Source organism: Gambusia affinis, linkage group LG17 (genome assembly GCF_019740435.1).
Source record: "Gambusia affinis linkage group LG17, SWU_Gaff_1.0, whole genome shotgun sequence".
Taxonomy (NCBI): Eukaryota; Metazoa; Chordata; class Actinopteri; order Cyprinodontiformes; family Poeciliidae; genus Gambusia; species Gambusia affinis.
In genome coordinates, this window is record NC_057884.1 from 14,085,902 (window position 1) to 14,106,645 (window position 20,744).

The 20,744-nt window shown below is 39.5% G+C and overlaps 1 protein-coding gene across 1 annotated transcript; it reads right to left on the reverse strand.

Annotated features, from left to right (window-relative positions):
• Positions 1-598: 598 nt before the first annotated feature.
• On the reverse strand, positions 599-20,513 carry ggt5b (gamma-glutamyltransferase 5b). The gene is made up of 12 exons (XM_044095681.1): positions 20,255-20,513; positions 11,319-11,446; positions 10,903-10,998; positions 8,909-9,104; positions 5,508-5,668; positions 5,241-5,387; positions 5,021-5,151; positions 3,924-4,111; positions 3,742-3,833; positions 3,549-3,658; positions 3,363-3,473; positions 599-2,234 (listed from the first exon to the last, which is right to left on the reverse strand). The coding sequence occupies exons 1-12, from the start codon at positions 20,425-20,427 to the stop codon at positions 2,088-2,090; spliced, it is 1,680 nt and encodes a 559-aa protein (XP_043951616.1). The 5' UTR covers positions 20,428-20,513; the 3' UTR covers positions 599-2,087.
• Between the last annotated feature and the right edge of the window lie 231 nt (positions 20,514-20,744).

A 20,744-nucleotide genomic window follows, 5' to 3' on the forward strand; every position in this document is an offset into this window, starting at 1 on the left:
AAGAAGTTGATGTTATGACACTAAATCTGTAAAAGCCTAAGCTTATCAGAATTAACTCATTTGTCATTCAACAAAGACAGAGATACTTCACAGAGAGTGAAATTTGCATGTTCTCATAACTCACACTGAGCGCCTGAGGGGAGCCGAGCAGAATCCACTTAAGAAATCATCACTAATTCATAAGTTCCTCTACTGAGAACGTATCCCGTTATAACATTTTTTTAAAAATCTCTCTTCTGCTCTCAAAAAAGCCAAACTAAATTGGAAAATATGAAGTATTATTGCTGATAATTCCCCAGTGTTGTTTCAAAGTCTTTAAAGCAGAATCCTGTAGATTCACTTAAATCTCCAAAACATTTAAAATGCTCACTTGTAAACATGGCTACTTCATTTGAAGAAAAGGGCACTGAACTTTATCATCCCTCAGGAGTAAAAAACTAAAATATTTGTCAATTCACTTTTGTTAAAACGTAGAGTCGGAGTAAAAGGAATTGAAGCTTCAAATGTGTAAAATCACAGAGCTATAAAACTGTCCATCTTGGAGTGATCAAGATTTTCCCGAAATGTGTAAAACTCTTGAATTATTTGCTTCTGGAAATATTGAAAAAATAATCAAGAGAAAGTTTTTATTGTGAAAAAACAAACATAAACAGTGAACAGTCATGAACAAGTCTATAAAAACACTTCTAACAAAACACAAGTGAAAAAGTGGTTTAGTAAAAATAATTTTTTTTTACAGCATATTGAATTTAAAACATTGGAAACATAAGGCTCTCATATACTGTAAAATGCTAAAAGTCACAGTAAAAGATTTTTGTGTCTCATAATTTCCTTTTTAAGAGACTAACTGGCTCATATGTAGTAGCAAGGACCAACAAATCTACTAGTTCAGATAGAAAAATAATACATTTATGTTGCTACCTGTAACAGACAGAGTAAATATTGGTCAACAGTGCAAAGTGATAAGTGTCAACTGCAAAGTCAGTCTTTCAGAAACTTTTTTTACCCATTTCATGTGAACAAGGGTAGCAGTGCACTTTAGAAAATAGCATCTCAACATTTCTGTTTCTAAACTCTAACGCAGCACTGTGCAAAAGTCTCAAACCACCCCTCATTTATTCAAAAATGTCCTTTAAAAGGAGAAAAATTGTTCTTGATTTAGACATTGTGAAGTTTGTTCAGTTTATTTCTTCGGTCTTTGGCTGCTTTCAACAATCAGTTTCAGACTAGTTTGTTCTTTTTCTTTAGGATTGCTGGTACTGTGTTGCAAAACTTATAGACTGAGGAAGTTTTGTGATGTGACAGAGAAGATAAAACAATCTGAAGCTAGTTTCTTTAGGCACTTGGTTTCTAGCAACCTGAAACAGACACAGTCCTATTGAATCTGAGAAAATAGCATTAAGGCATGTACCTAATGTAATGAATGAAACATCATTCTGTGTCAGATCTTTGCTTCTTAGCTCTGACTTTCAGAAATTGTTTATTAGCGATTGATAAAGTTGTTGAATTGAGACTTCACGAGTTAGTCGTAAACGAGTGAATTTGGAGCCTAAATTTGTCCCCAAACAGCCTGGAGATCTTTCACTCCATACTGATTTTACATCACAATGAAATCTGTGATTTTGAAAGATAAATATAAATATTGGATAGATTTTAAACTTTTGCACAGTTCTGTAGCTGCACAAGGTAACATATATGTAAAAAACAAACTAAAGGAGGAATGTGTTGGATGGACAGTATACATTTATTATGTTTATTTGTCTTCATCTAAAATATGTTCATGGTAGTGATTCATTTTCTTTAATTTTATATAGTATTAGACTAATACTATATGGACGTGCGGCTACATTTAGTCACTTTTTAGTAACAAAAAAGTGGAGTTCATTACCAGCATTTTTATCTCCATGTTAGATGGATTAAATGATCTCAACTTCTGTGCTTTCATATTTCTTCCTAAAAGGCAAATTAAAAAAAGTATAATTCACATTCTGTTTTTCAGAGCTGCACTACATTCACTGACGCAAATCCTAAAGGCTCAGTTCGTCCAATAAAAGACGTTTGTGGAAGGTTACGCTTGATCTTCATGATCAGTATCCAGCTGACACTCCCAGCTTCCTGCTGTCCGACACTGCAACTATGCAGCCGTTCTCCTTTTCCAAGGCGTTGACCACATTTACAAAGAACGCCCAATTCCCAGTTTTGTGTCCAAGACGTCTAAGGCCATTTATGACTGACTGTAACAACACACAGCACAGTTAAAATTAAATGAGACAAAAGTGTGACAAATACAATATGAAAATCTCCATATGGATCACAGGGAAGTCAATTATCTTAATTTAATTTCTAGTTAAAATAATTTATCTACAGCTCTTTACACATATATTGGCACATCTGGTAAAGACATTTAGTCTTTTAATAAACTGAATTTCTATCATAGTATCATTTAATACTAAAATGTTTTTCAAATAAAATAAAAAAATCTTGTTTTGAACATCAGTGGTGCAATGTTTACTAGCATTCATGATGTTAATAGTTAAATTACAAGACACTTGATAATTGAGATAGTTACAGGAAAAAAGTTGTTGTCGTGAACCATGTTTTTGTTGATTTTGTTATATTTTGGACAGTTATGCTCCTTAAAGTCGCAGTGATGACACACCTTCATTTATTTCTGGCAGATGTTTAATTAAAAACCTACATTTTCGGAAATTAATAATGCCACACTCAATCAGAAAAGCCGGCCCACAGCATCACAGATCACTCTCTGTTTTTCATCCTTTAATTCAGAAGTTTAGTGCTTGTCAAATTATTTCCAGGTAGAGTCCCAGTAGAGTTTAACAAACTGTTTACCTTTGTGAGACTTTGATAAAGAAATTTAAATGCCATTTAATGGCATTTTTGGGGAGTTAGTGAAACTCTAGACATGACATTTGCTTCAATGGGCTTCTGAAGCTTTTCTCTCAATCCTCCTAACTTTGGGCCTTGCTAAGCTAAATATGGCAGTTCCTCTGGATGGAGAAGTGTGTCTCTGTGGCACAAAATTTGTTATATTTCAGGAGAAAGTAAGTTATGGATTAGTAATTAAAAGCTCCCACACATTGATGATCTTAAAAAAGTATATTAACATATATGAGGAGAAATTCCTCAGCTAAATACACTCTGATGAGTAAAAAGTTATTTCTTAACGATGAATATCTGCACTTCAATTAAAAGGGAACATTTTCCAGAAATGATCATTGTTGAATGACGCTCCATCAATAAAATAAAAATTTACGTTTTTTCCACTCATTGAACAGGGATGTTTATAAGTGTGGGAATCAATGTAAAAACAGAAATTTACAGCAATGATGAAAATACGTCACCTTATCGAATCCTGGTTCAAAATTCACATCGTTGTTTGAATTGACGAAGATTATAGGAGCAGCAATAGCGTCCTTTAAGCTCATCCCCAGCCACAGGCGGTTTATTAGGGACTGTTAGAAAAACAAGACACTTATTTAAGCACAAAAAGCCCAAAAACTAACCAACAAAAGCAAGCAGTGATTTACCAAGGCCACTGATGTGGTGATAAGACTTCCTCCTGACCCTCCCATCACAAGAATCCCTCCAGATTCTTTCTCCAGTATAACAGGAGTCATTGAGGAGGGCGGCTGTTCACCTGCATGAGACGGAGAACGGCTCAGACTCAGTGAACATCAGACAGATTTGTCCTTAACTCTGCAGTGAGTTTTGTTTCTTTACCGCTTCTTATTGAATCTACTCTCCCACAAAAGTCAGCAAGCTCGTTGTTGAGGATGATCCCCGTTCGTGGAGAGTAAACCGCTCCTCCAAACCTGCAGAACCGCACAGTGTGATTAGGACGGCGACGTCACTTCATGTAGATTTTGAAAATATTCATCTTTTTGAGGAGGGTTTGTGCTCACAGCTGGTTTATGGTGCTAGTGGCCGAGACTGCGAGTCCATCCTCATCCATGACAGAAACGTGAGTTGTTCCAAAGTTATCAGGCAAAGGCTTGTGGTTAAGATAATAGGAGTTATCATGTGTGGTATTTGATGATATCAGCCTCGCTATGCGATCAATGAACGAATGATCAATTAAGTGATCAGCAATCTGAAAGAGGAGCATAAAAAAAAATTAACACTTTTATCCTTATTTTATTTTTACTGTTCAATTGTTTTAAACTTTTAAAAGGGTTAATGGTGTGTGAAATACATTTTATTTTGTTTTAATATAGATCCATCTTTAGTCTGACTATTAGTTTCCAATCTAAAAGTCCCATTCAATAAATATATTTAAAAGTTCATTCATTTCAGGATCTTCATAAGTTGAACTCTTTATTTAGATTAATTACACTTAGATGAGGGTTTATAAGCCTTTATTAGCTTATAGTTAATGAAAACATGATGTTTAAAATTAATATAATTACAACAGACCAATAAAAATATATATTTTTAGAAACAGAATCGTGGGCTTAATGAGCAGTATGTTTAATATCTCCTTAAAGGCTGTTTTTTTTTTTTTTTTTCAAAAGGTACTTTTAATCTGGCCAAAGAGACTGAATGGGACAAATATTCTAAATTATTGACTATATATTGTGGAGCATCTCCATAATAATCCTTGTAGTTTTCTGTATTATACTCTTCTGTTTTCAGTCATTTTTGTAACCATGTCAGATTTTTGTCCTCATTTTTTTTCAGAACCAGTAATTAACTGATTAAATGTTAATAAACTCATTTTTATGAGTTTATTAACTCGTCGCATTCAGTTTATTTACATTTTACACAATGCTATCTCTCATCAGAATGAAAAAACTCCTGATAAATTAGGATTTTTTTTTCTTTAATACATCTATGGGTTGCTTACTAGGTGGCATACTTTGTGGATATTAGCGTATTCGACATTTTGTTCCCCATTTCCAGGTCTTTAACTGACTGACTTACACTGACAAGACATCAAACTCTGTAATGCTTGAGTCAGAACAATTACTTTCTCAAAAAGAAATAATTTCAGTATACCAACCTTGCTGCTACTGTAGTCAGGATCTCGAATGTTCCTCTTTTGTCCATTAGCAAATTTAGCTGCCTCTATGTAACGATGGTACATCTGAATCTTCTTTTCACCAACCAGAGAGTCTGGAGTTAATGAGAACCCTTTGGGAGCAAGAGTTCAGGTTTTTAATTGTCCAAAATAATTGTCCATTCAAAGAATCCCATCTGAGTTACAACAAAAGATGTGAAACCTTTCATGATTTTGAGAATGAAGGCTAGAAGCGCCCCCCCAGCAGGCGGTGGAGCGATGTGCATCTTATGATTTCCCAGAGGAACTGTCCATGGACTAACCACCCGCACACTGTAAGACTTCAGATCGTCCACCGTTAATGTTCCACCTAAGGACAATAACACATTTCTGTAAAGCCTATGTGCTTCTATCCACTTCCTCTACATGCAGTAGATTTTATTTACATTGTTAAACAGCCTCAGTTTGCCCAGGCCAATCTTGCACCAACCTGCGTCTTTTATGTCTTGGATTAAGTCACTGCCAATTCTGCCAGTGTAAAAGGCTTTTACTCCTTCCTTTGCAATGATTTCCAAGGTTTCTGCAAGTTTAGAAAACTGCAGGGTGTCACCCTTTCCCAGGATCGTTTTGTTCTTGTTGCAAAAGACTTCACTGAATAAAAGAAAATAGATAAAAGCATACGTTAGGCAAAAGCTGAAAATAGTTGCTACACAATGCATCCCGACAAAAAGTGACCTGACCTGATGTTTAAGCAGTTTTGTTTTGCTTAAATTCACAGCCATGCCCTATAACTGTTTTGTAAAGAGGAGGGGTAAACCCTGGAAAGTTTTTCAATTAAAGTCACAAAAGAAAGAAAAAGAACATCTAAACCTAACTTAAAGCTACCATTAGCAAAATCATACATTTTTTAGGAAAGTGAGAGAAAAAGAGCACACAGAGAAACTGAAAGACCAGCATGCTCAAACTGGAGAACTGTGAAGAAGCAGTGAAATAAAAATATACATCACAATGCTCTCCAAATAAAAAAAAAAAAAGTGCCTTCTTGAGTTGCGCTCTGAGGTTCTGAAGCTGTTGTCCTTTGAGTCTGGTAATCCATTTAATCTGTGATTTAATTTTTTTGCATTTTGTTTTTTGAGTTCACAATGACTGTTTTTACTTTTCTAGGAGCAGAATTAACATTTCTTGCTATCACAAATTCTTAGCCTACAAGCTTGACTTTGGTTCTTTTGTGCAAAAGCCTCTTACAGATTTTCTCCCAACACATTTTTATTGGAAATATTTCAAGTCAGCTCATGCTTGTCTAATTTATTCCAGAAAAATACAACAGAAATGCAAATTTATGAGCCAAAATTTCTGCCGTCAGGGACCCTAAACATAATACTTTGAAAGTGAAGAAGGTTCAGCACATTTCAGCTTTTCAATCGCAGGTTTAAATGTGAGGCTTTTCTCTCAGGTCATTTTACACCAAAGATTTAGCAGTAAAGTCCTAAAATTAGGACTACCAGTTAAATGATTAAGTTAGATTGTGAATAGTGAATACATAAATATTACGGGAGAAATAATGCACAATTTTACAATTCAAATAAGACCATAAATGTATATGTAACTACGTAGCAACATGCTTTTTGGTATTCAGCCTAAAAAGGCAATAGTTATTCAGAAGCCTAAGTTCTGCTTGAGTAATAAATACAAGATTCTACTTATTTATACCAGAGAATTAGTTTTATATGTTATATGCCTAATGTCGCTATTTAGCATCATACCTACATTTGGTCTAATGCAACATTTATATGAGCAATCTCCAATTAGGAGTTTGATAAATAAAAAAAACCAACAAATTTTTAACATAAAAAGAGGGATTAAATGGCTGAAAGAACACTAGATATTTACTCAGATTACTTTTGCATGACGATTAGAAACACATAAATGAGACAAAAGTGTGGAATACTTTCCTCACAAAACCCTCTCCTTGCTTCTGCAGAACGTCAAATGAAAGGATCTCTTGTTGAATAAACAAGCGAATCTCCAAGCGATTGACTTCTGACCCCACCTTTTTTCATCAATCTCAACAAACCCTCCTCAGGATGCAGCCTTCATAACCTTGGAGCAACGTCATGGAAACATTGGACGACTATAATCCAAAACTTTTGCTGGCCTCTTTCCTAGTGCTGCTGCTACATAAACGTTGTGTTGAGTCAGGACACCATTGAATAACTGCTCCAAACAGCTGAAATTCATCACCAACAGGAAAGCAATACTTCTGACCTAAGCAGGGGAGGAAACTAGCACCCAAATGCGGGTGAAAGTATGAAGTGGTATAAATCGGAGCAACGCACCCGCCAGTCTGGGTTGACAATTTGAACAGAAAAAAAAAAAAAAAAGCTGCATTCAGTTTGAACTTCTGTCCAGGGGAGGACTGACCGTCTGGAGTCCAGACAGATGCATTTACTGTCCATATCTGGCGGCTCTACGATAACAAAAAATTATATTAAATCTAATTTTTATCGACCGCGACAGCCCATTGGTTGATTTTATTGACGGACATTGGGCTTATCCAATGAAATCCCTCAGTCCTCTTTGGCCCGCCCCTCCCCTCTAAGTTTATAAATACCGCCATTTCAGCTAACGGTTGCTGCTAACCGGAGTCCGAGAAAATAAGCGGATATAAGACGGGGCGGGTCAGAAAAACTACGACGAAAGCTAAAAAGCGCATAAGACCATTCAGAAAAATGTGTCAAACTAACCGATATGTTAATCATCACACTAACTTTGACCGTTGGCGGAGATTCAGTAGCGAACAAGAAGAGGGAATTAGCGATTCAGGGGCTTTATTATCGTCGGACGAGGATGATGAGACACGTGACCTGGGACAGATTGAGGAAGAGTTCAGATTAGCTGCTGCTGCCCAGTAAAAAGAATGTTTATGCAGGCAGGAAGGCAGGTGTGTGAGGGGGAAGCTAACACTAAGGTCCAGGTAGTCCAAAAAACTCTGGAGTAAAACAAGAATAATGATGGCCCGTGGAATTAATAATGAACACAATCTGAGATTTTTTAGTAATAATTGTAATAAGTAAGAGAAAACAATAAAACGGTTAGGAAACAGCTATTGATACAATTTTTAAAATGACTAGACACATCTTTAATAAATACTATCAGGGAGAGTTGTTGCCAAAATTTGGAAATGTTCAAAGTGATTGCAAGAATGTTAAAGTTTGCCGTTAGTAATTACTTAAAATGAACTTATTTCCCTAGAAGCCTGTTAAGGTGTCCTTGCTTTATGGTAAATTATTCTGTGTATGTACATCTGTATGGTGAACTTATTGTCAATAAATTGGTTTTCATAGAGTTAAGAATAAATTGTATATTTTATGTAGTTTGCTTGTACTTGTGGGGTTTGTAATTGAAAGAGAAACAAAAAATAGTGGCTGGTGACAAATTTTTCTCTATCAGCCACTGTGGCTGGTGGAGAAAAATTTAAATTTCCACCCCTGGACCTAAGTTTATCTTCTTTGAAAAATATTTTGCAATAAGATATAGTGTTCTTGAGTGGGGTTTGTGAGGAAAGGGGAAGCATATTTTGTACCTCCTACAGTGTTTAAATCATTCATTTTTACAGTCGGGGATAAGTGAAAATTGAGGTGAACTACTGCATTATGTCCATGTAAAGAGCAATATTCACAGTAAATTTTAACTCTGGTTGTACGAAGTGTTTTTGATTTAAAAGAATTGGAGATTTAAAAGAGAATTTTAAATGAGTTAATTTCTTTTGCTGAAACTCATAATTTTACTTTAATTTCTGTAAATTTAATCTGCACTAATAATTATAATTTCTGGAAACTTTTTAAAACCTCTCTCTCTCTCTCTCTCTGAGATGCATGTGTGAGATTTTACCAGAGAGATGACATTTCCACATGCGGCTTCACCAACTTGTGGCTCATATACTGTGCCAGATATGGTGGCATGGGGATTCCTTCCCTGGCCAGTTTAATGGTTGGCTCAAACAGTTTGGCCCAGGACAACTTCCCGTACTGTCTGTGGAGGGCGTCGTAGCCCAGCAGCTCCCCAGGAACGCCAATCCACTGACTACCTGCAACATTGAGGTGGAAAATGAGGAAAAAAAATATTTTGGAAGCTAAAAATGTGAAGACAGCTTACCTAAAAAAACAAAACAATAAACTGCAGCTCTTAGACAAGACAATATTAATAAAAAAAAGAGACATTTTTCAGTTGCGTTGGATTTCTTAAAGTTATAATTTAAGGTTTCTTATTGTAAACATGCAATTCTGAGAGGCTTATTCATCGTTGACATAAATTTCATATTAATTTGGGGGTTTTAATAATTTATTTGATCCATTCTTTTTGAATGGATAGATAATAAGAACTGGAATCAAGGGTTGCATGGATCAAATATATCACACCTGTTTACCTAAAGCTCCCCTAGTAAGTTGTTCCTTGATCAGCCTCCAAAAAGCTTTTGACATAATTCATGCATAACAGATATATCTGCTTATATAGCATATTTACCTGATTATATAGCATATCGACCATTTGCTATATAAATAAACTTGACTTGCGTATGTGCAAGACTTATTCCAAATCGTATTAAAATTAATTGCTTTTCTCAAAATTCAACACACAAATACCCAATTAAAACAATATTGAAACATTTTTGAGAATTTTGCAAACTTATTAACAGAAAACCAAGAAATCACATTTATGTAAGTATTTGCTGAAAACTTTGCTGAGTCATCTTTGGCAGAAATCCCTTTTTGAATGTGATGCCACAAGCTTTGAATGATTATCTTTAGGTCGTTTGGTTCATTTTTCTTCTCAGTTCGTCTCCTGCTCCGTCAGGTTGGATGGAGACATCTGTGCAGCCATCTTCAGATCTCTCCAGAGATGTTCAATGAGCGTGGCCAGAGTCCAGGCCTGGCATTCACACCAAAGAGTTTCATCTTTGTCTCATCAGGCTGGAGAATTTTGTTTCTCATGGTCTGAAAGTCTTTCAAGTGACTTTTGGCAAACTCCAGACATTCTATCATGTGCCTTTTATTAGGGAATGACTTTCATTTTGTCGTTCTAAAAGAGACCTGCTGCAGGACAACCCTGTCTCTGTGGTCAACAGAAACCTCCTTTGATTGCTTGCTGTTTGACCTCTGACCTAATGTCAACTGTGGGATCTTACATAGACTGTGTGTCTTTCCAAATCAAGTGCAGTCAGCTGAATTTTCCACAGATGGACTCCACTTATTTTACAAAAACATCTTAAGGAGGATCAGTGGAAATGAAGGTTGTGAACATTTATGTAAATATGATATGGAGCATAGGCGAAACTGGGAGACTCGACCAGCTTCACCACATCATCTAATCACCACGCCTGGCCTCAGCCAATCCGGAACGGAGCTCCACGCCGCTCCAGCCAATCGTCATCCAAGGACACCTTCAAGAGTTCAAGCTACCCTCGGGGCTTCCTGCTCGTCAGCCGTGCTACGACCCACCTCCTCCCCATCTCCACCTTCACCATGAGGGACATACTCTAGGATCCTCCGTGCTCTCCCATCTCCATGCTCCGCTCCACCACCAGATTCGGTCCCGGGGGGGAAGACTATCCGAGCTCGCCGAGCAGACCGCCTGCTCACGGCGATCCTCGGTTCGGGGTCTTCTGCCGGGTCCGAGCGCCAAAGAATTGTACCATTAAATCTTTTTAACTGCTATTTTCTTCTCTTTGTGAGTCTCTCCAGATTGAATTCTTGGTTTGGTCATTTTAATAAATATGAAAAAAAATGGTGTGGAAACATGGATAAACATTTAATGACCTGTACATTAAATAAATTAGTGAAACAAAAATAAAGTCAAAAATTGTTCTGTGTAGCGATGCAGCTTACCTGTGGACAGTCCGAATGTAGTGGGACAGTCTTTTAACAGGGAAGGTTTGAATGACTGTGGGGTTGACTCTCTGAAGTTGTAAACTTTAACATTACCTGGAAACAAATGAGCAAATGAAATAACTCACAAATAATTTACTGTTTTCTTCTTAAAGTTTCCCCCCCCCATTCACTTGTTCATCCCATATTCATCCCAGAGGCAAACAGACAAGATAAACAAACCCAAGATATATTTTTGTCATCTGAATCTCTCATGACATTAAGGTGAAATATAACTTGATTATTTCTATACAAAATAGAAGAAAAAGAAAGAAAAGTGGTGATAATTCAAAAGTTTGATTTTTGAAATTAAACTTTCAAAAAGTTTGATTTTTGAAAGTTTGTCCTGAAAAATAAATCAAACGCAGACTACCCACCTGTTTTATTTCTGACAACCACTATAGAGCCTCCTCCAATTCCCATGCTCTGAGGATTGACCACAGATGTGCAGAGGAGAGCTGCAATGGCGCCATCTACTGCTGAGCCGCCCTGGAGGAGCATGTTCCTGGAAAACAATTTTCAGTGGATTTACGGGAAACCGGTTATCTGACTGCGATGCTCTGCACACATTTGGACACCCACCGGCAAACACTAATGTGTTATTTGAAGGCTTTTACTCTGGGGGTTTCCTTCATTTTACAACAGAAAACCAATCAAAATTAATCCCATGCTGCCTGTCTTTCATGACAGTGACCAATAGTAGCAAAAAGACATCTTTTTTGTCTCGGCTGGATTTCTTCACCTCAGTTGGATTGACATTAGAAAAGAGAAAACAACACTGCAGTCTGTGTTGGAAACATAAAGGATCTTTTCACGAGTGCTGGCACTGCTACTCTTTGCCTCCTAAGCTGCAAGAGAAAGCAGCGTTGGGAATGTTTAGACCTTGCCAGCTCAAAGGTTTTGCAGGAGTTTGAAGTTGTACCAAAGACTGACATGTGGTTGTGAGTTAGAGGTGGAGAGATGACATAATTTTCAATTATCTGCCTATAGGTTATCCTGACAAAACAAATGTTGATATTGCAATTAAAAAACTTTGTGGAAAGACAGACAATAGCAAATTAACAAAAATAATGTTTATTGTATAGACCGAGACACATGCTGCTCTTCTGCTAATAAAATAGTTTTTTGCAATTTTCTCTGTGTAAAGCTGACCTTTTTACTTTAAGCCAATGTTCCAGGTTTCCTCAGTTCATCTCTGTCACTCACATCTGCACCTTTGATTGTCTCTGCTTTGAACTGCAAAATGAACTCTCCACAAACATAAACACAAGGGCAAAAAAATAAAATCCCCAGCTGTGCACAAAAGCAGGAAGAGTTGCACACATTCCAGTGAAACAACCTTTATAGCTGCTCCCAACTTTTCTCACTGGTTGATGAAGGTGCAACGCTCCGACTGATGGTTTCAAAGGCTTTATTAAATAAATTTTCTGTAGCATAAATGCCCAAGACCACCGTGAACACTGCAATAAAATACACGGTGACAAATATGCATCAATAAAACCGTCATGTTACCTTACATGAATTGTTCAAATGAAACTTATTACACATATACAAACACAAGAATATTTCACTCAATTGTCCATACCGTATGCCTCTCCAACCAGAAGGTTAGGAGTTGCTAGAAGTCCATTTCTTCCATATTTCAGTTCTTTGTCCTTTCTATTACTGCTTGCACACCAACTGAATGAAAACGAAACTTAAAGTCCTATATCAAAAGCATCACGTGACCAAGTGATGACTTAATTGCTTGCGTTCGCTACACTGCCACCAAAATTACAAAAGGTTTACTTTCACCATATTCAAAGAAATAAAACATGTAATTTTCAATAACTTCAAACTTAACCTTAACCCAAAATCTTCATCAATAGTTCTTACAATAGATGACTGATTTACATGTTAATGCTGAGCTATTTTGAACAGTATTCAACTAACACAACTAATTTCTGCACTGGACGCTCAAGAAATGAAGGATGTGTTAAGCGCTCACCCTTTGGTCCTAACTTACTTTGGCCTACTTGTATTTTCACCTTTCGGACGAGACCATCATCATCTTCCTGTGCCTCAACTACTCTAGCTAGTGGCCACTCATTTCTGGGAGTGTTTTCATCCTTGACGATGACTACATCTCCAATATGCACGTTTCGTCTGGTTGCATGCCACTGCTGACGAAGGCTGATGTTGGTCAAGTATTCTCGGCGCCACCTGTTCCAGAACTGTTCCGAGAGATACTGTACTTTCCGCCATCTTTTTCTTGCATACAGATCTTCTTGAACAAACTTTCCTGGAGGTGGAAGGGGTATTGTAGATTTCATAGTAAGCAAGTGATTGGGTGTCAAGGGTTCAGCACCTTTGGGATCAGTTAGGGTGTCTGTTGTCAGCGGGCGACTGTTGACTATGGACATGGCCTCATAGAAAAACGTTCTTAAAGAGGAGTCATCCAGTCTTCCGTTAGCCTGAGCTAAGACAGAACTCATCACGCTCCTTGTCGTCCGAATCTGACGCTCCCATATGCCTCCCATATGGCTGGCTTCCGGAACATTCATAAGGAAGTCACATTCCTTTCTTGCGAGATATGTCGCAATCCTTTCCTTGTCAAGTTCCATTAAGCACTTTCCCAACTCACTCTTTGCTCCTACGAAATTTGTGCCTTGATCAGATCTAATTTGTCTGACTGTTCCTCTTATTGCGATGAAACATCTTAATGCATTTAGAAATGCATCAGTTGTCAGGTCGTCGAGCATCTCGATATGAATGGCTCTAGAGCTTAGGCATGTTAACAACAGCCCATATCTCTTGTACTCCTTTCTACCTTGTTTCGTGTAAAAAGGGCCAAAACAGTCAATGCCTGTATATGAGAAAGGAGGAGATGGCTCTATTCGATCAACAGGCAGGTCAGCCATACGCTGTACTTCAGTTCGACCCCGCAGTCTCCTACAGGTCACGCAACTCCTGATGTGCTTGGCCACAACTTTACTAGCACCCATAATCCAGTAGCCATTGGCTCTGAGATCATTCAGTGTTTGCCCTCGGCCTTGGTGCTGTGTTCTTTTATGGCAATGATCAAGTATCAGATGCGTTATGATGCCTTCTTTCGGGAGTATTACGGGATGTTTGAACTCTAGCGATGCTGATGACCTTCTTAACCTGCCACCAACTCTGAGCACTCCGTCCTCAAGAAACGGATCGAGTTCATACATTTTGTGAGTTCTCCTGAGTTTTTGTGATTGGCTGAGCAGCTTTAGCTCTTCTCCAAATGCTTCCTTTTGTGCCAACTTGATCAGCACGAGAGCTGCTTTCTTTCGCTCCTCCACTGTAACAGGCCCAGATACGTCCTTAAGAGCCAGCCTCTGAATGCGAGCAATGACATTAAGGCAAGTGACCCAGTCTGAAAACCTTGCCAGCCTTATCAGGAGGTTATCTTCCTGCACAACATCAGTTTTCAGGATTTTGACCTCTGGGTCACCTATGAGAAGCTCTGGGGTTGTTGGATTAGTCACAATTTCTTGTTCCCATAAGAACTTAGGTCCCTTTAGCCAATCTGATGCCATCAGATCTGCCACCTTGAGTCCTCTTGAAGCATAATCTGCCGGATTTTGACTTGTTTCAACGTAAAACCATCGATTGGGGTCAGTAGAGTCTATGATCTTCTGAATCCGATTTGCAACAAAAACGTGAAAACGGCGGGCCTCATTCTTGATATACCCCAGTACCACTTGTGAATCCGTCCAAAAGTACTCAGCATCGATCTTCAAGTCAAGCTCTTCTCTGAGAACTTTACTTACGGCTGCAGAGATTGTGGCAGCGGTGAGCTCTAGACGTGGAATACTGACAATCTTCATGGGTGCTACCCTAGCCTTGGCCATAACTAAAGTGCAATGGACTTGTTCTTCAGCCACAATCCTGATATACGAGCACTGCCCATAGCCATCGTTACTGGCATCGGAAAAGTGATGCAGCTCTATTTTCTGGATCATGCCAAGATTGTTGGGAACAAAGCACCTTGTTATTTGAGCGGTTTGAAGATTGTTCAGGTCATTGAGCCATGCCTCCCACTTCGGCCTTAGCTCCGGCGGGACAGGCTCATCCCAACCTACACCTCGCTTGCACATTTCTTGCAAGATTCTTTTCCCAGTCAAAATGTAGGGGGCCAGAAATCCTAGCGGATCATATATGCTGGCGACTGTGGATAAGATGCCTCGACGAGTGGCTGTTCTTTCTTGTTGGACCACATTGAATGAGAAGACATCCTTTTCGATGTTCCACTTAACTCCTAGCACTCTCTGAGCTGGTAGCTCTGCGTAGTTTAAGTCCACGTCCTTGACTTGTGGAGCACGCTCACTCTCTGGAATGCTCTCCAAAACCTCTTCGTTATTGCAAATAAACTTGTGCAGACGCAGCTGTCCCTTCTGACAGACTTCTCTTGCTTCATGAACAAGTTGCTTGGCCTTTTCCACGGTGTCCAAACTGACAAGACCATCATCCACATAAAAGTTTCTGCGGATGAAGCTTGCTGCCATGGGGTACTCATGCTCATATTTGGTGGCGAGGTATTTCATACCGTAATTCGCACAACCTGGCGATGATGACGCTCCAAATATGTGCACCCTCATGCGGTATTCCTTGGGCTCACTTGCTGTGTTCCCATTCTCCCACCACAGGAACCTCATGAAATCCCGATCTTCTGGAGTGACATGAAAGCGGTGGAACATTTTCTCCACGTCGCAGTTGATTGCAATTGGATACTGTCGGAACCGACACAGCACTCCAGTCAAGGCGTTGGTTAAATCCGGTCCCGTGAGAAGGTGGTCATTCAACGAAGTGCCTTCATATTTGGCAGAGCAGAAGACAACTCTAATCTTTTCTGGCTTTCGCGGGTGGTACACTCCATGGTGTGGTATGTACCAGGTGTTCCCATCTTTTGATGTTGCATGGACTTCCTCTGCATCACCATCTTTGAAAACATTGACCATGAACTGACCATAGTCCTCCTTGTATTTGGAATTTTTGTCCATTTTTCTTTTCAGATGTTTCAGCCTAACTGTGGCTAGATGCTTGTTGTTAGGAAGCTGGGGACGCTCTCTGAAAGGCAGAGGCATCTCCAGATGACCATTGTCATTATGATGGATTCCCTCTTTCAGAATTTGTAGGAACTGAACATCTTCTTGGGAGATCGTTACATCTGTAGGATTTGTATCCTGAAAATCTCTCTCAAGAGCCTTAATCGCACATACAGGTGTAATAGGTGGAATTTCCTTTACAGAGGTGCGATAGCAGAATCCTGCATTTGTTTCTCCACCAGTATTAGGCGTTTTGGCACCAACCACGCTCCACCCGAGGTCTGTTTTCACTGCATATGGCTCATGCTCTGCTCCGGATACGACTTCTTTTGGTTTTAGAGCTCTGACGCAATCGTAGCCTATTAGCAGTCCAGCAGAACAGTCTAGCAAATCTGGCATCTCGTCAGCTATGCTAAGCAAATGTGTCCATCCTTTGGCTGTTTCCCGAGTTGGAATGCTGGTCTTCTCCACGGAATATCGTCTCGAGTGTAAGCTGGTGGTAGTTCAATGCATTCTTTGGAACTGTATCCTCTGACCTTTAACCCACAGGCTCTGTGACAATTCACTATTGACCTGTCAGTCATTGTTGACAACTTGAGCTTAATTGGCTCAGTGTGTGCTTCTAGTTTTTCACACACATCTTCAGTGACAAATGTATTGCTACTTTGTGTATCTAACAGAGCATACACTAAGATCTCTGGGCTACTCTTAACAGTACTAGACAGCCACACTGGGACAATCATTGAAGTGCGTTCAGCATTCGCCATGTTCATACTACATGAAGCAATAGCGGTACTGTCTCTCTGTTGGTTGGCTTCAGGCTTCTCCTCTTGAGCCGGTTCGTCATGAAGCGGAGTTGGATGGCTTTTTCTACAAACATTGCATGTAGCCTTTTTCCGACAATCTTTTGCAACATGGCCAACTCTCAAGCAGGCGAAGCACATCTTGTTGGTTTTCACAAACGCTTTCTTCTCTTCAAGAGTCAGAGCAGCAAACTTTTCACATTTGTAAATGAAGTGGTTTTCTTGACAGCATATGCATTTTATTTGATTCTTTGTTTGAGCAGCAGGTGAATTATTTGTCGAGCCTGCTGATTCACCTGAATTCTTAGCTGGAGGATCTTTCCTTTGAGCAACCCTTGTTGTTGTCACTAGGGTTCTGGCCTTGATGCGTTTTACTTCTGTGCCTGGTTTCTCGTCTGTCTTCTTCAAGGCATGAAGCGAGGAAACGGGTTGCAGGCAATCGTGCCTCCTCGGCTAAGAAGTCTGAGAATACTTCAAAACTTGGGTATGGCTTGCAGTCATCCAATTCCTTGGTGACAATTCGATTCCATCGAGTTGTTACCCAGTCAGGAAGTTTCTGGAGTAGCTTTTGATTCTCTTCACAATCGTCTAGAACTTTAAGACCTGATATATGAGGCATTGCATTTTTGCATGACACAAGAAAATCACTGAACTCTCTTAATTTTAGTGGCTCTTTTGGTCCTATCTTGGGCCAGCTACTAAGTTTACCCCTAAAGGCTCTTTGCACTATGAATGGGTGTCCATAGCGCTTGTTCAGTGCATCCCAGGCTTGCGTATATGCTTCATCATCACTTCGGTAAAAAGTTCCTTCCAGCACAGACAGCATCTCCGCTTATGTATTTTCTGAGATAAAACAGTCTATGTGCTGGGCTTGTACAGGTAGTCTCTATTAAGGCTTTAAAGCTGGTACATTCAGTGAATTTCAGCGGATCACCAGTAAAACGGATGGCTCCGGTGCTGGAAGTCTTGTCATCATCAGAGATTCTTTGAAGGCTTGCACTAGCGTCGCATCATTCAGCTTTTGCTCTGACTGTTTTTCAGAACGAAGAGGGACTGGTGTTTCAATCTGAGCACATGGCGCTGGGTTATACTGAGTTTGGAACTGACCTGGAGACAGAGATATACTTTTCCTTTCTCCTTGGGGCTGACTTGGAGGCAGAGTTATTTCTTGCTTTTCTCCTGTTTCAACATTCATTTTCATTTCCTCCTCCTCATACACATCATATTCAGCTTGCATAGATTCCAGATCCTCTGGTTTTCCAACATTTTCAACTTCTCTTGCTGAGCAAACACTTCCTTTCTTTGTGCAGCTATTTTCTCTCTGTTTATTTCAGCACGTTTGGATGCTAAACGTGCAGCTACTTCCGTTTTTTTTATTGACATTCGACTTCCTGCTACGCTACCTGCGCCAGCTCTCGATACAGTAGACCCATATACTGATTTCGCATCATCTCTCTGAAGTAATTTGATGAGCGATTCCTTCACTGCAGCAGCATCGAACTCTTTGCCTATTTCTGAGCAACGCATTTTCAACAGAGCAACTACTTCCTTAGTTACTGAGGTGCAGCTATCCATTCGCCGTCTTATGTCTTGGCTTGGTGTGGTCAATGCACGTAAGCTTTCATACTCCTGCTTTAGGTGTGACTCATATCTTTCTAAAGTAGTTGTCATATTTTCAAGACTCTCTTTGTCACATTCTTCTTTGAGTTGACTCCTAATGTACTGAACCTCACCTTTAAAGCTTACATAAGTTAACATAAACTTTCTTTCCTTTTTGGCACTCTCTTCTTTTGCATAGTTAAGCCACTTTTCGGTTGGTCTACGCTCTCTTTCTGATCGCCTAGGTTGTTCAGATTCAGAAATTGGTTCCTGACTCTCTACACTATGTGCTTGCAAACTGTTACAAATTTCAGCAATGCGTTCTGTCATTTGGTCTCTTAATGTTGCATCTGTTTCAGTTTCTAACTTTGTTTGTAAGTCTATTTTTTCTTCTTCAAGAGCCTGAATTACTCCCTCAAGTACAAGAGCACTCTCTTCACTTTGATCCATTTTCTGAATTATTAATAATCAAACTCTTAAGCAAAACCTTAAACTAAACTTGTGCTACAAGTTAACCTCAGTAATAATTTCAAATATCAAGCATACACATATAAACCAAACAAGAAATCCAAAGTAGAAATATCAAGTCCCTTAATAACACAGGCCAGAAATATTCACACAAAACATGTACACAATGGCCTTTCACACTTAAATTCAAATATTTACATGTGATAATGTTTCTTATCAACTGAAAACCTGAAAGCCAAGGGCTTGGTGATACCACTCACGACCACGGCGCGTTGTTGCCCTCTTGTGTTGACTTGTGGAAACGGCGCAGTCTCAATCCTTGTCCTCATTGCAAGCCGACGCCATATTTTGCAAGTCACTGCAATCGCAACGGTCCGAGCAGATTGCAAGGTTGAAAGACGAACGGTAGTTTCTTTAAGCTGCAGGCGAGTTGTAGCCTTCAAGCTGCAACGGTCCTTTTCCTCTCTCCCCGTTCCATCTCAGCATGGCTGGCGAGAAGTTCACAGCTTGCTTTCACCGCGCGGCCTCCCTCGTTGTTCTCCGGCGTCGAGCCGAGCTGCGCTGCACACGGTGTACGTGTTCACTATAGCTGCTCCCAACTTTTCTCACTGGTTGATGAAGGTGCAACGCTCCGACTGATGGTTTCAAAGGCTTTATTAAATAAATTTTCTGTAGCATAAATGCCCAAGACCACCGTGAACACTGCAATAAAATACACGGTGACAAATATGCATCAATAAAACCGTCATGTTACCTTACATGAATTGTTCAAATGAAACTTATTACACATATACAAACACAAGAATATTTCACTCAATTGTCCATACCGTATGCCTCTCCAACCAGAAGGTTAGGAGTTGCTAGAAGTCCATTTCTTCCATATTTCAGTTCTTTGTCCTTTCTATTACTGCTTGCACACCAACTGAATGAAAACGAAACTTAAAGTCCTATATCAAAAGCATCACGTGACCAAGTGATGACTTAATTGCTTGCGTTCGCTACAACCTTTGCACTTCTGAAGTTACTGATGACTGATTAATTGACTCGCAACTGCAAGTAAGACAAATAACCAAAGCAGAGCCAAGACCTTTCAACATAAGCGACAGGTCATGTTTATGTACTCTGAATGAATTGATTCAGCAACTGCTCAGAGCAATCAAAGGACCTGGATGCGCTATGCTATAATCTTACAGAGCCGATCAAATCTCTTAAACTGCTTACTCCCACTGACAGGAGGCGAAGCCCGATTCAATTCAGGTGCACGTCAATGAATAAAAACACGTTTTTAGATTCAGGTAGGAAAATTCTGAATGAAAAAAAAAAATATTTTAGCATCAATTTGGTCAAATTAAAGTCTTACAAGAAAGGAGGAGGGAGGCCACTTACTTTCCAATCTCGGAGCAAAGTTGCGAGTCTGCCGAAACAGCCGCATGTCTGAATTTGCCGCCGGAGCAACCCGCACCAAGAAGCGTAGCGATGCACAGACTCACCAGAGCAACAGCGCAAATCACAATAAGAAGGACGCAACATGCCGTCAGCCAGGGCTTATATTTGGCCATTTCGCTTTGTGTGTGAGTGGGTAAAACTTTTACAGACAGTTCGCCTGCTCTCGATGAAGTGCGCACAGACGCACAATCAAATCCGTATTATCCAAAGCATGAACTATCCTGGCCGACACTCCTCCTTCTCCTCCTCCTCCTCCTCCTTCTATATCTCCCTCTTATTCCAGAAACGAAAGCAGTAATTTACTGGATGTAGACTGGATCATTCTTAGTAACCATGAGTCTTGGGGGGAAAAACCTTGATGTCATGTTTTGTTCCCGAAAAACGATCAGTTCGTTTCACATTTCTTGATAGTGTGTTAAAATTAGTTTGA